The following is a 13,479-nucleotide window of genomic DNA, read 5'->3' on the forward strand; positions in this document are numbered from 1 at the left end:
GTCTTAATCCCATTTTACAGATGAGGTAACTGAAGTTAAGTGACTTGCCCAAGGTCACACGGCAGACATTCATTCATTCTTGTGGGCACGTGTTTATTCATTCATTCAATCGTATTTATTGGGCTCTTGTGGGCACGAGTTTATTGGCACTGGGAATTCATTCATTCATTCAATTGTATTTATTGAGCGCTTACTGTGTGCAGAGCACTGGACTAAGCGCTTGGGAAGTACAAGTTGGCAACATATAGAGACGGTCCCTACCCAACAGTGGGCGCACAGTCTAGAAGGGGGAGACAGAGAACAAAACATATTAACAAAATAAAATAAATAGAATAAATATGTACAAATAAAATAAATAAATAGAGTAATAAATACGTACAAACATAGATACAGGGCACTCTCCCCGGCGCTTAGTACAGTGCTTTGCACAGCATAGGCGCTCCCTCTCCCCCTTCTAGACTGTGAGCCCGCTGTTGGGTAGGGACCGTCTCTATATGTTGCCGACTTGGGCTTCCCAAGCGCTTAGTACAGTGCTGTGCACATAGTAAGCGCTCAATAAATACGATTGAATGAATGAATGAATGAATGAATGAATGAATGAACAAACACGACCGATTGATTGGTTGAGTGCATTCCGCTGCGCTGGTGCAGCAGAGGCGAGGGCCAGGAAGCCACGCCCCCGGGGAGAAGGCCACGCCCCCTTCCGGTTTCGCCCAATAGAAACGGCGAATTCCGGCGTCTGTTATTCTTCCAGCCAATGAGGCCTCCCTCCGCGATAAAGCCACGCCCACCGGGAGGAGGCCACGCCCCCACCCGGGAGTTGTGATTGACAGGAGTGGATGGGGTTCATTCGTGCAGCCGCCGTCCACGCCGGAGCCCGGGAGCCGGGCCCGGGGAAATTCACTGCAAATCTTCGGCAACACCGCTGCTGCTTCCCCAGCCTCGAGCAGGAGCAGGAGAAAAAGGGAGAAAGAGGACTGGGAGAGGGGGAAAGAGGACTGGGAGAGGAGGAAAAAGGGAGAAAAAGGGCCGCAAGGGGAGAAAAAGGGAGAAAAAGGGCTGCAAGAGAGAGAGAAAAAGGGCTGCAAGAGGAGAAAAAGGACTGCAAGAGGAGAAAAAAGATTGCAAGAGGAGAAAAAGGGCTGCAAGAGGAGAAGAAAGACTGCAAGAGGAGAAAAAGGACTGCAAGAGCAGAAAAAGGACTACAAGAGCAGAAAAAGGACTGGAAGAAGAGAGGAAGGGAGGAAAAAGGACTGGAAAGAGAGAAAGGGAGGAAAAAGGACTGTAAGAGGGGGAAAGGAACTGGGAGAGGAGAAAAAGGACTGCGAGAGGAGGAAAAAGGGATTAAAAGGATTGGAAGAGGAGGAAAAAGGACTGGAAGAGAAGAAAAAGGGAGGGAAAAGCCTGGAGGAGGAGAAAAAAAGGGAGAAAAAGGACTGGCCCGGCGACAGAGCCGGAGATTCTTCTCCTTGTGAACCACATCATTATCATTATTATTATTTTTCCCTTCCGCGAGAGGCGGGGAGGACAACCTCTCGGCGCGAACCCCCCCCCCGCATGAGGACGGGAGTGAAATAGGCCGAGGTGGGATTTAAGGGAGAAGACCGGGCCCAGCGTTGTGGTTGTTGTTGTGGTGGTGGTGGTGGTGGTGGTGGTGGTGGGTCCATTTCGCCGGCCAAGAAGTCAACATGGCGAGCGACTCCCCGGCTCGCAGCCTGGATGAGATCGATCTCTCGGCCCTCAGGGTGAGCAGATTTCTTCTTCTTATTATTATCATTATCGTTATTATTTGTTATTATCATTTAAACAGTGGGGGTTGTCTGGGGGAGGGAGGGGGGACACAGAGACCTTGGCTGGGCCTTCAACTGCAGATGGGTTGCTGGGTGTGCAAGCGCTTTGTGTGTGTGTGTGTGTGTGTGTGTGTGTGTGTGTGTGTGTTTGTGGTGTCAGATACTCTTGGGGAGATTGTGTGTGGTTGTGTTTGAGCCCACTGTTGGGTAGGGACTGTATATGTTGCCAATTTGTACTTCCCAAGCACTTAGTACAGTCCTCTGCACACAGTAAGCGCTCAATAAATACAATTGCTGATGATGATGATTGTGTGTGTTTGTGTTTGTGGCGTTAGATACTCTTGGGGAGATTGTGTGTGGTTGTGTTTGAGCCCACTGTTGGGTAGGGACTGTCTCTATATGTTGCCAATTGGTACTTCCCAAGCGCTTAGTACAGTGCTCTGCACACAGTAAGCGCTCAATAAATACGATTGATGATGATGATGATTGTGTGTGTATGTGTGTTTGTGGTGTCAGATACTCTTGGGGAGATTGTGTGTGTGGGGGGTCAGATTCTCTTCGGGAGATAGTGTGTACGTGTGTGTGTGCCTGTGGTGTCAGATACTCTTGGGGAGATTGTGTTTGTGTTTGTGGTGTCAGATACTCTTGGGGAGATTGTGTTTGTTGGTGTCAGATACTCTTGGGGAGATTGTGTGTGTTGTGTTTATTCTATTTATTTTGTTTTGTTAGTATGTTTGGTTTGGTTCTCTGTCTCCCCCTTTTAGACTGTGAGCCCACTGTTGGGTAGGGACTGTCTCTGTATGTTGCCAACTTGTACTTCCAAGCGCTTAGTACAGTGCTGTGCACACAGTAAGCGCTCAATAAATACGATTGATTGATTGGCGTCAGATACTCTTGGGGAGATTGTGGTTGTGTTTGTGGCGTCAGATACTCTTGGGGAGATTGTGTGTGGTTGTGTTTGTGGTGTCAGATACTCTTGGGGAGATTGTGTGTGTTTGTATTCGTCGTGTCAGATACTCTTGGGGAGATTGTGTGTGGTTGTGTTTGTGGCGTCAGATACTCTTGGGGAGACTGTGTTTGTGGTGTCAGGTACTCTTGGGGAGATTGTGTGTTTGTGTTTGTGGTGTCAGATGCTCTTGGGGAGATTGCGTGTGTGTGTGTTGTGTCAGATACTCTTGGGGAGATTGCGTGTGTGTGTGTGTGTGTGTGTTGTGTCAGATACTCTTGGGGAGATTGCGTGTGTGTGTGTTTGGTGTAGGATACTCTTGGGGAGATTGTTTATGGTGTCAGATGCTCTTAGGGAGATTGTGTGTGGTGTCAGTTTCATTCATTCAGTCGTATTTATTATAGTGTGCAGAGCACTGTACTAAGCGCTTGGGAAGTACAAGTCGGCAACATATAGAGACGGTACTCTTGGGGAGATTGTGTGTGTGTATTTGTGGTGTCAGATACTCTTGGGGAGATTGTGTGTGTGTGTGTGTGTGCGTGTGTGCATGGTTGCTCCCTGCACATAGTGGTCACCGATGCTCTGCAGATCGATGGGGTTTTTTGCCTAAAAACTCGCTCAGGACATTTTCATTCGCCACCGGGTGGAAAAGAAAAGCCCCTCGGATTGATAATCATAATCCCTATTTATTGAGCGCCAACTGTGTGCCAAGCACTGTAGATGCAACTGCCGTAGCAGACCCTCCTATGCCAGGCGAAATAACCGGCCTGATCTGACCAGGGAGTGATTTAAGGCGAACGTTTTCTCCTTTTCAAAAATAATAAGAAAATGTGCCATCCGGAATCGCAGATTTTCCCAGTGGAGGCAGAGCCTACCTGCAAGATGGCATTGCCATTTAGCCCGTTGTGAGTTGGGTTGGCAATATGAAGCCAATCCAATTGCTCCAAGGTGGCAATTATTGATCCGGTGAGCATATTATAGATGGCAACATCACCCCCCCTTCCCCTTTTCCTTTCTTTCTCCAGCTCCCAGCCTTCAGCTTTTCCCAACCACCTTTTCCAGATGGGTGGGGTTTTTTTGCAACACTGCTTGGGTCTCCTTACTTTTTTGGTTGGCATTCCAGTTGTGGTTTTTTTTTTTTTTGACAGGTGAAATAGAGTCCATCCAGGGGCCTGGGAGGGCTTTTTCCCCCAAGACACAGATAGCTAAGGGTGTGTTGAAAGGGTGGGGAGTGATGGAGGTGGAGGAAAATGGGTGGGACTTGGTGCTCCAATATGTGGGCGAATTCTTTGTATAGAGCAGTTGCCTCTCCAATTTTCATTCACTTTCAGTCCTGCTGACAGACTCAGATGCTGCCACTCTGTTGACTAAGACATCACCGTTCCAGGATCCATTTTGCTGCTGTTGTAAAATCTGAGCATCAAAAAGCCCAATGCTCTCTCCCCCACTCCCAGACCGGGCACATTTTTAAGCAAAAAGGATGACCTTTCTTGCTATTTTAATTACAAGCCGCCTGCCGGATTTGAGGTAGGGGGTGGGGAAAGGAAAAGAAGGATTAGGATTGGATTCACAGTCATTAAAAAAATGCTTATCGGCTTTGACTATAAGAAAAAAAATAGCAAGTGCATCTATTTTCTTGATATAGGGAGACTGGACTTGAATTGATGGTGATTATTAACGTGGTTGTGCAGACAAGGGGTTGGCTTAGTCACCCTGTGGAGAGCACATTGTTAAACTGATGCTAAACCCGAAAGTATTGTCTTGCATCTTTACCTTTTATCCCCAAATCCTCCTCTCCCTCCAATCTCTTTTTTTTGTTTTGTTTTATTTTAAAGGGTCCTTATGGACTTCTCCTTAGCCTTCTCTCTAGCTACTTCTGGGCTATTTTGGGGGGTCTCAAGATGAGGTTTTATCAAGCAGTAGGAACCAGGGTAGGAGTAGCATTCAGCATGGATATGCTCGTTTGGATGGCTGGGCTGAAAAACCTCATTCATAGTTCATTACAGTAAAACTGCTTATTCCATTTGAGTGGCATCAAATGCTGAATTAATAAGAGCAGCTCCCACACTTTTCCATCCACCTCCCAGCCTCTTTAAAAAAAAATACAGTTTGCTTCAGTGCAAGTGCTTTATAAAGTGTCTGAATTAATTTGCCCTATTTTCAGCACAGTGGGCTGCTAGCAGAATACCCGTACAAATTAATGAAATTGCTTAGCTCTTCAAGGTGTGGAGAAAATTGGAATACACGCGCCCGAACAATGAAACTGCTTGTTCTCTTAGGAAAATGGAACATTATTTTAGGGAATATTCATGGTGTCATTTCCTTATACCTGATTTTTAGCAATCTCACAGGAATTTAGAGTGCATTAAATTGGATGATGCCCATTTGAGCTTTTTTTTTTTCCTAAAGGAAGACTTTGACACTTAAAATCATGGGAAAAAAGTCTATATTAAGTCTTTTGGGAGGGCTGGCCCTTTAGTGTCTTCACATTTTGGATAACTACATTTCAGAATGACAAATTTGACTTGCACAGAAATTGCACATTGTATTACAGCTTGGATTGGGATATTTCTCGTAATAGCATCATGCCTGAGTAGGGGGTGGGGAGAGAAGAGAAGCAGCATCTGAGAGTGCAGCAGCATAAAAGCACTCCTGGTTGAGATTAAGGGTAAATATAGTACAGTATATGGCAAAAATGTATTCAGTATGGACTTAATGCTGAGCTTCCTGGTGTGATCCTTTTTGAGGCCTGAATAATTGTTCAGGCCCATGATAAAGGTTTGGGTGGGGTGATTTAGGAGGGAAAGCTGGAGACTTGAATTTTTACAGGAGGAAGATTATCCTCTCTCTCCCAAATGAAGAAATATGGAATCGTCCTGATGAAAAAAAAAAATCTTATTTTTTTTTCCCAAACTCAGCAGGGAATGTGTCCAAGACAGATACCTTTCTGAGTGCTTGATTTTAGCGACGATGCCAAGATCTCACTAGGCTGCTATAATAATAATAATAATAAATTAATAAAAATTATGGTATTTGTTGAGCACTTTAGGGGTGGCATTGCTGCAGCCAAAGTCTATTGCTGTTTTGGTGACATTTCAGTTTGCACAGCTAGTTTTATGAAACCTAAATCAATCTCTGGGGTGAGGCCGGATGTATTAAAACCACTCCCCCTGCAATAGGGTCTCTGCCTTTCTCATTTTGTCCTTGACACATGTTCCAAGGAGTGGCATGGCCTAATGGAAAGAAGCATCGTGGCTTAGTGGAAAGAGCCCGGGTTTGGGAGTCAGAGGTCGTGTGTCCTAATCCCAGCTCTGCCACTTATCAGCTGTGTGACTTTGGGCAAGTCACTTAACTTCTCTGTACCACAGTTACCTCATCTGTAAAATGGGGATTAAGACTGTGAGCCCCAGGTGGGACAGTCTGATTACCTTGTATCTACCCCAGTGCTCAGAACAGTGCTTTGCACATAGTAAGTGCTTAATAAATGCCATTAAAAAAAAAACAGTGCGTGGCACATAGTAAGTGCTTAATAAATACTGCAATTATTATTATTATTATTGTTATTATTATTATTATTATTATTATTATTATTATTATGGGCCTGGGAGTCAGAGAACCTGGGTTCTTCTAATCCCGGCTCCGCCGCACGCCTGCTGTGAGGTCTTGGTGATCTTGCAATCAAGCCTCTTAACTTTTCTGTGCCTCAGTTACTTCATCTGTAAAATGGGGATTCAATATCTGTTCTCCGTCTTAGTTAGATTGTGAGCACTGTGTGGGACAGGGACTATGTCTGACCTGATTATCTCATATCTTCCCCAGGGCTTAGAGCAGCTCTTGACACATAGAGTAAGTGCTTTACAAATAACAATACTATGGCCTAGTGGGCCTGAGAGCCAGAAGGACCTGGGTTCTAATCCTGGCTCCTCCACTTGTCAGCTCTGTGACCCTGGGCAAGTCACTTCATTTTTCTGTGCCTGTTACCTTATCTGTAAATTGGGGATTAAGACTGTGTGCTCTCCGTGGGACCGGGACTACATTTAACCTGGTTACCTTGTATCTACCACAGTGTGTAGAACAGTGCTTGACACATAGTAAGTGCTTAACAAATGCCATTATTTTTATTATTGTTCCTAGATGGACTTTAAATGATCCAAGAATAGCAACAGTGCATAATTTAAACCAAAGACATGGGTTGCCACTGCTTACATTTTAATTATGTAAGATATGATAGCTTTTCAGCGAGATCCTCTCATGTTAAAAAAAATGGATCCCCTAAGTCAAACTCATTTAGCATTTGAAACAATTGGTAGAGTTGACAGAGGTAACTAATATGTTTAAAAGTTCCAGTTATTTCCACAGAGGTCGAATAAAGATCAAATTTGCTGCCTTGAGCCCATTACTTGGCAGTGAATAGTAATTTCTTAAGGTTTGTGAAATTTTTGTTTAGGGGGAAATAAAAGCCGATCTCATATTTCAAGACTCATTTATAGGTACATAGTATTTCAAGTGTCAGGGATTGAAATAGCGAGCAAAAGGCATATAGGGAATCTCTTGGTATTTGTTGGGGGGTGGGGTAGAGAAACCCTGGCGAATGAAGTGAAGGAATGAAAACCATCTGCATCCAGTGGCAGGGCACTTAAAGCAGAAGGAAGATTATCCAACAACTCGAGATTGTCCAAGCTTTCTAAGGAGAGAGGAGAGGTGTCCAGTGAGGAAAAAGAGGTGGCTCCTGGCATTTGATTAAAGATGTGGTATCGGGCAGGGGGTAGGGCTGGGCCTGCTGCCATCACCATGGCCATTCGCGTCAGTCCACCCACCCACGAATGGGCAAAGCCACAAACAAAATGCCTGCGAATACTGAGAGACTACCATGTAATTGCGGGTGCAAATATAAAATGAGATTGTGGCTCTGCATATGATGATCAATGATGTTTATTGATTGCTTATTGCGCACAAACACTAGTGGATAGAGCGTGAGCCTGGAAGTCAGAAGTTCTCAACCTAGCTCTGCCTGCTGTGTGACCTTGGGCAAGTCACTTTACCTCTCTGTGCCTGTTAGCTCATCTATAAAATGGGGATTGAGACGGTGAGCCCCCATGGGACAGGGACTGTGTCCAACCCAAAGTGCTTGTATCCATCCCAGCGTTCAGACATATTAAATGCTTAACAAATACTACAATTATTGTTATTATACTAAGCGCTTGAGAGAATACAATATAGAAGAATTGGTAGACACGTTCCCACGAGGACTGGAAAAAGCATGGCCTAGTGGAGAGTGGGCCTGAAAGCCCAAAGTCCTGGGTTCTTATCCGGCCTTTCCAGTTGCCGGCAGCGTGACCTCGGACAAATCACTTAACTTGTCTGTTCCTCAGTTTCCTCATCTGTAAAATGGGGATTCAGCCTGTGTTCTCGCTCCTATGAGCCCCAGATGGGCCAGGTACCTTGTCTGATCTGATTACCTTAGTATTCAGTTAGTACTTAGTATGATCCATGGTGCATCGTATGTACTTACAAATAGTTATTTTCAAGGATGAAAAAAAATACAGTCCAGGGGTTTAAAGGTTAATTTCCTAAATCTCAATATCAAAGGCACAAAATTTGCCAGTCTCATTTTTCATTCTCCTTCAGTTGAAATAATTTCTGTGGCACATGAGTATCAATCAATCAGTGGTATTTATTGCCACTTAGTGCAGAGCACTGTACTAAGCTCTTGGGAGAGTACAGTGCAACGGAGTTGGTGGATGCATTCCCTGCTCAGAATGAGCTTTCAGTCTAGAGGGGCAGCAGATATCAATATAAATAAATAATTTACAGATCCGTACAGAAGTGCTATGGGACGGACGATGGGGTGAATACCAAATGCCCGAAGAATATGGATCCAAGTGCGTATCCCGCCGTCGACCCCCGGCCCACGTCCTCCCCCTGGCCTGGAATGTCTTCCCTCCTCACATCCGCCTCTCTTCCTCCCTTCAAAGCCCTACTGAGAGCTCACCTCCTCAGGAAAGTTCATATCCTATCAGCACACACAATGTCATGCACTTTAAGAAGATTACATTTTAGCTAGTAAAATTTTGGCCTACAAATCCCCTCTGTCTTGAGATGCAAAGTGGGAATGACCCAGACAAAAATATAACTAAAAGCTCCTACTGTCCCTATGAAACTCCCTTTGGACTCCTAAAATAGCTGCTTCCACCCATTTTGCATCCTGACTCCGATACCAACAAACCACTGAAATTTTATCAGGATTATTAAGAAGCAGTTCAAACTGTCTTAATCTCTGTATCACCCTTATTTACCGTATTTATTTTTCCTTTTCTCCCCTTTAATCACTTTTCAGCCTAGTTCCATTGATTTTTTTTTTTTTGGGGGGGGGGTGTTTGTGGAAGGAGTAGGTGGAAGAGAAAAGTTGAGCACAATGAATTAGGTTCAGAAGACATAGTCTTAAAAATCCACTCATTTGAGAGCTCAAAAGGAAATCTTCACAAATCAAGCAGCATGGTTTAGTGGAAGAGACCAGGCTTGGAAATCGGAGGATGTGGGTTCTAATCCTGGCTCCGCCACTTTTTTTTTTATGGCATTTGTTAAGTGCTTACTATGTGCAAAGCACTGTTCTAAGCGCTGGGGGGGATACAAGGTGATCAGGTTGTCCCACGTGGGGCTCACAGTCTTAATCCTCATTTTTTTTTTTTTTTTTTTTTACAGATGAGGGAACTGAGGCTCCGAGAAGTGAAGTGACTTGCCCAAGGTCACACAGCAGACATGTGGTGGAGCTGGGATTCGAACCCATGACCTCTGGCTCCAAAGCCCATGCTCTTTTCCACTGAGCCACGCTGCTTCACAGCACTTGTCTGCTGTGTGACCTTGGGCAAGCCACTTAACTTCTCTGTGCCTATTACCTCATCTGTACAATGGGGATTAAAACTGTGAGTCCCACGTGGCACAACCTGATTACCTTGTATCTACCCCATAATGTAACTGAGTGTTTGATTGAATTTGCCCTCTAATTTTGAGTAGGGTAGCAGTGTTGGAATTGTTAATATTTCAGGAAGCTGCCAAAATCTTCATAGGATCAGATTATTGAACAGAGGTGGCAACAGCAGGGCAGTATTCTTGCTAAGTAAAAATCAACTGTGATTTTTCAGAAGTTTTTAAATTTTTATTTTTATTCTTTTCACTTACCTACTAACAAAATGGGCTGTTTTCGAAGTTATCAGAATATCAAAGTGTTCATTATTCATCTTAACCAGAGTAGTCTTCTGCACCAAAGCTAATATGTCAGTCATGGTTTGCTGTCTGCTTAGTTATCTGCCTAGAAGGCCATAGGATATATTTGCTAATGAATAGTACAGAGGATTCTTTCCCAAGAAAGAGAGCCATTCTTTTGTTTTCATATTTGCACAGCCGATTGATATGCAGAAAATGGTAATGTTACCAGCTGCTCTTCTCTAGAGTGTATTTGTATAAATTGAGATTTCACTATCTCCCTGTTTGGTTTGTCTTTTAATGGTAGAAGTTTTGCCATCTAAAGTAGGATGAGATTGGTTGTGCCTATTTATTGATTTCCATCACGTCAGACACAGCCAGCAACATGACTACTACTCAATTCAGCGGTTCTAAGCAGCATGTCCTAATGGAAAGAACACAGGCCTGAGGACCTGGATTCTAATTCAGGCTCTTCCACTTGCTTGCTGTGTGACTTTGGGCAAGTCAACTCACTTCGTTATGCCTCAGTTCTCCTGTTCTCTTTCTAATTTAAACTGTGAGCCCCATGTGGGACAGGGGCTGTGTCCAACTTAATTAACTTGCATGTCCCCCGGCACCTAGAACAGTGTTTGACACGTAAATAAGCCCCCTGTAGACTGTAAGCTCATTGTGGGCAGGGAACGTGTCAGTTTATTGTTATATTGTACTCTCCCAAGTGCTTAGTACAAGTGCTGTGTACCTGGTAAGCGCTCAACAAATATGATTGAATGAATAAATGCTTAAAAAATACCATAAAATTTGAGTATGAGTCAGGGGACTTGGGTTCTGTCTCCACTTTGCCACTTGTCTGCTTTGTGACCTTGAGCAGGTTACTTAGCTTCTCTGTACCTCAGCTTCCTCATCCGTATGATAGGGATTAAAGCTGTGAGCACCACGGGGGACATGGACTGTGTCTAAACTGATTAGATTATATCTAGCCCAGTGCTCAGTACAGTGCCTGGTGCATAGTATATGCTTTTTTTAAAAAAAAGAAAGATGCTTTTAATATCATCATGTTCTTCCATGTAGTGATAGCTCAACAGGACCTAATCTGAATTATAGTACCATCCTGAAAGTTCAGAGAAAGGTCCAGGGGTAATTTTTCATGGAAATTTATCCTGCACATTCATTCATTGTCGTATTTATTGAGCACTTACTGTGTGCAGAGCACTGTACTAAGTGCTTGGAAAGTACAATTCAGCAACCGTTAGAGACAATCCCTACAACGGGCTCATAGTCTAGAAGGGGGAGACAGACATCAAAACAAGTAAACAGGCATCAGTGGCATCAATATAAATAAATAGAATTATGGATGTATACACATCATTAACAAAATGAATAGACTCATAAATATGTACATATTTACACAAGTGCTGTGGGGTAGCGGGGTAGAGCAGAGGGAGTGAGTGGGGCCGATGGGGAGGGAAAGCAGAGGATAAGGGGTGCTTAGTCTTGGAAGGCCTCCTGGAGGAGGTATAGAAATATTTGGAGGTCTTTTATTGGTAATTTCTCCACCTCTCTGATTTTTCTATTTATAAGTGAACGTCTGTTTCAAAGTTGTTTGGAAGAAAGTCTTGATTCCTGTGAAAAAGAAAGGAGCCTAGACCTTATTGATTCATTCAGTGATATTTATTAAGCACTTACTATGTGCAGAGCACTGTACTGAGTGCTTGGGAAACTACAATACAACAATCAAGTGACAGTCCCCACCCACAGTGAGCTCAGAGTCTAGAGGGAAATGCTTGCATTGTATTGCATTGCAGGAAATGCTTATATTGTAAAATGGCCGCCTTCAGAACCCCAATGTTCACATTGAGAATGACTGTCACCTGTAGCTTAAAATTGTAATTTTTATAAGGTGTGCCCATCCCCATGGTTTTTACATGTTATTTAAACTTGAGACTGTGTGCCTTTTTGGAAAAAAAAAATAGGTAGGCTCAACTGAGTAGTTAAGGAAATGAAAGGCCAAGTAGTGGTTAATGAACCCACTGATAAAGGCCCTTATGTTGATATCTTTTTAAAGGAGAAATGAATAATGGAAAAAAATGACCTTGGGTAAAATTACGGAGAACTTCATTTTTAAACCATCACTCTTCTGACCCGTAATGCAGCAGGTGGAGTCGAGGTTCCTGGAGTTGGCTGTTCTGGGAGATGGTAGCCTGAAAAGGGGCCATCCTTGGATGAATCCCAGTCGTAACTGTCTGTTCCTATGGAAATAATGCTTTTTCATTATAATAGCTTTCTTTTAATCCATGAGATTGGAACCTTGGCAGCACAAGTAGGACTGCTCTATTTCCTGGCTCTAACAATTTTCAATAAATGTAGTTTCATTCCAGTTTCAGTTGTATCAGTGGAAACACAGAATACCCCCCCCCACATAGAATTTATGTTCTTTTATCTATTCAAGGTATGCGTGTTAGTAGGTTTGCATTGAACACCAAAAAAACCCTCCAAACAAACCACAGGGGATCACATAAGTTTTAGAAGATGTCACTCATAAGTCTGTAGACTAAGCTAGAGAAGCATTGTGGCCTCTTGGAAAGGGCTGGGAGTCCGAGGACCTGGGTTCTATTTCTGGTTCTGCCACTTAACCTGCTGTGTGACTTTGGAGAAGTCACTTCACTTCTCGGTGCCTCAGTTCCCTCATCTACAAAATGGGGTGTTAATATGTGTTCTTCCTCCTACTTAGACTATGAGCCCCGTGTGGGACCTTATGATCTTTAGTATAGTGCTAGTCACATAGTAAGCACTTAACAAAAACCAAAGTTGTTATTATTATCATTCTGTTAATCTCATTGTGAACAGGGAACATGTTTTGCCGACTCTGCTGTATTGTACTCTCCTGAGCTCTGCACGCAGTAAGTGCTCAATAAACGTCAGTGATTGATAAATTCTTTCGTTAAATTAACATTAAAATAAACATGAGCCTAGAGGCAAACTTTTCTTTCTGAGCACAGGACATACAAAACATTCAAAGACGTGTCAGGACATCTTCTACGTACAAGTACTCTCCTTCCTTCAAAGCTTCAAAGCCCTCCTTTCCTCTTCTCCCACTCCCTTCTGCGTTGCCCTGACTTGATCTCTTTATTCATCCCCTCTCCCAGACCCACAGCATGTATGTACACAGTAGAGAAGCAGTGTGGCTCAGTGGAAAGAGCCCGGGCTATGGAGTCAGAGATCATGGGTTCAAATCCCAGCTCCGCCAATTGTCAGCTGTGTGACTTTGGGCAAGTCACTTTACTCTGGGCCTCAGTTACCTCATCTGTAAAATGGGGATGAAGACTGTGAGCCCCCCCATGGGACAACCTGATCGCCTTATATCCTCCCCAGCAGTTAGAACAGTGCTTTACACATAGTAAGCACTTAATAAATACTATCATTATTACTATTATTATATCTGTAATTTGTTTTAACTTCTGTCTTTCCCTCTTGACTGTATGCTTATTGTGGGCAGGGAATGTGTCTGTTTATTGTTATTCTCTCCCAAGCGCTTAGTACAGT

The 13,479-nt window shown here is 43.6% G+C and overlaps 1 protein-coding gene across 8 annotated transcripts in view; it reads left to right on the forward strand.

The window, feature by feature from the left end:
* The first annotated feature begins 1,382 nt into the window (after window positions 1–1,382).
* Window positions 1,383–13,479, forward strand: part of TNIK (TRAF2 and NCK interacting kinase) — a 560,172-nt gene continuing 548,075 nt past the window's right edge. For all 8 annotated transcript variants that reach the window (XM_038749188.1, XM_038749204.1, XM_038749246.1 and 5 more), the window contains exon 1: window positions 1,383–1,745. In XM_038749188.1, the coding sequence (XP_038605116.1) occupies window positions 1,689–1,745 (57 nt within the window). In that variant the 5' untranslated portion in view covers window positions 1,383–1,688. The remainder of the gene's footprint in view (window positions 1,746–13,479) is intronic.

The sequence above is a fragment of the Tachyglossus aculeatus genome, chromosome 1 (assembly GCF_015852505.1).
Source record: "Tachyglossus aculeatus isolate mTacAcu1 chromosome 1, mTacAcu1.pri, whole genome shotgun sequence".
Classification (NCBI taxonomy): domain Eukaryota; kingdom Metazoa; phylum Chordata; class Mammalia; order Monotremata; family Tachyglossidae; genus Tachyglossus; species Tachyglossus aculeatus.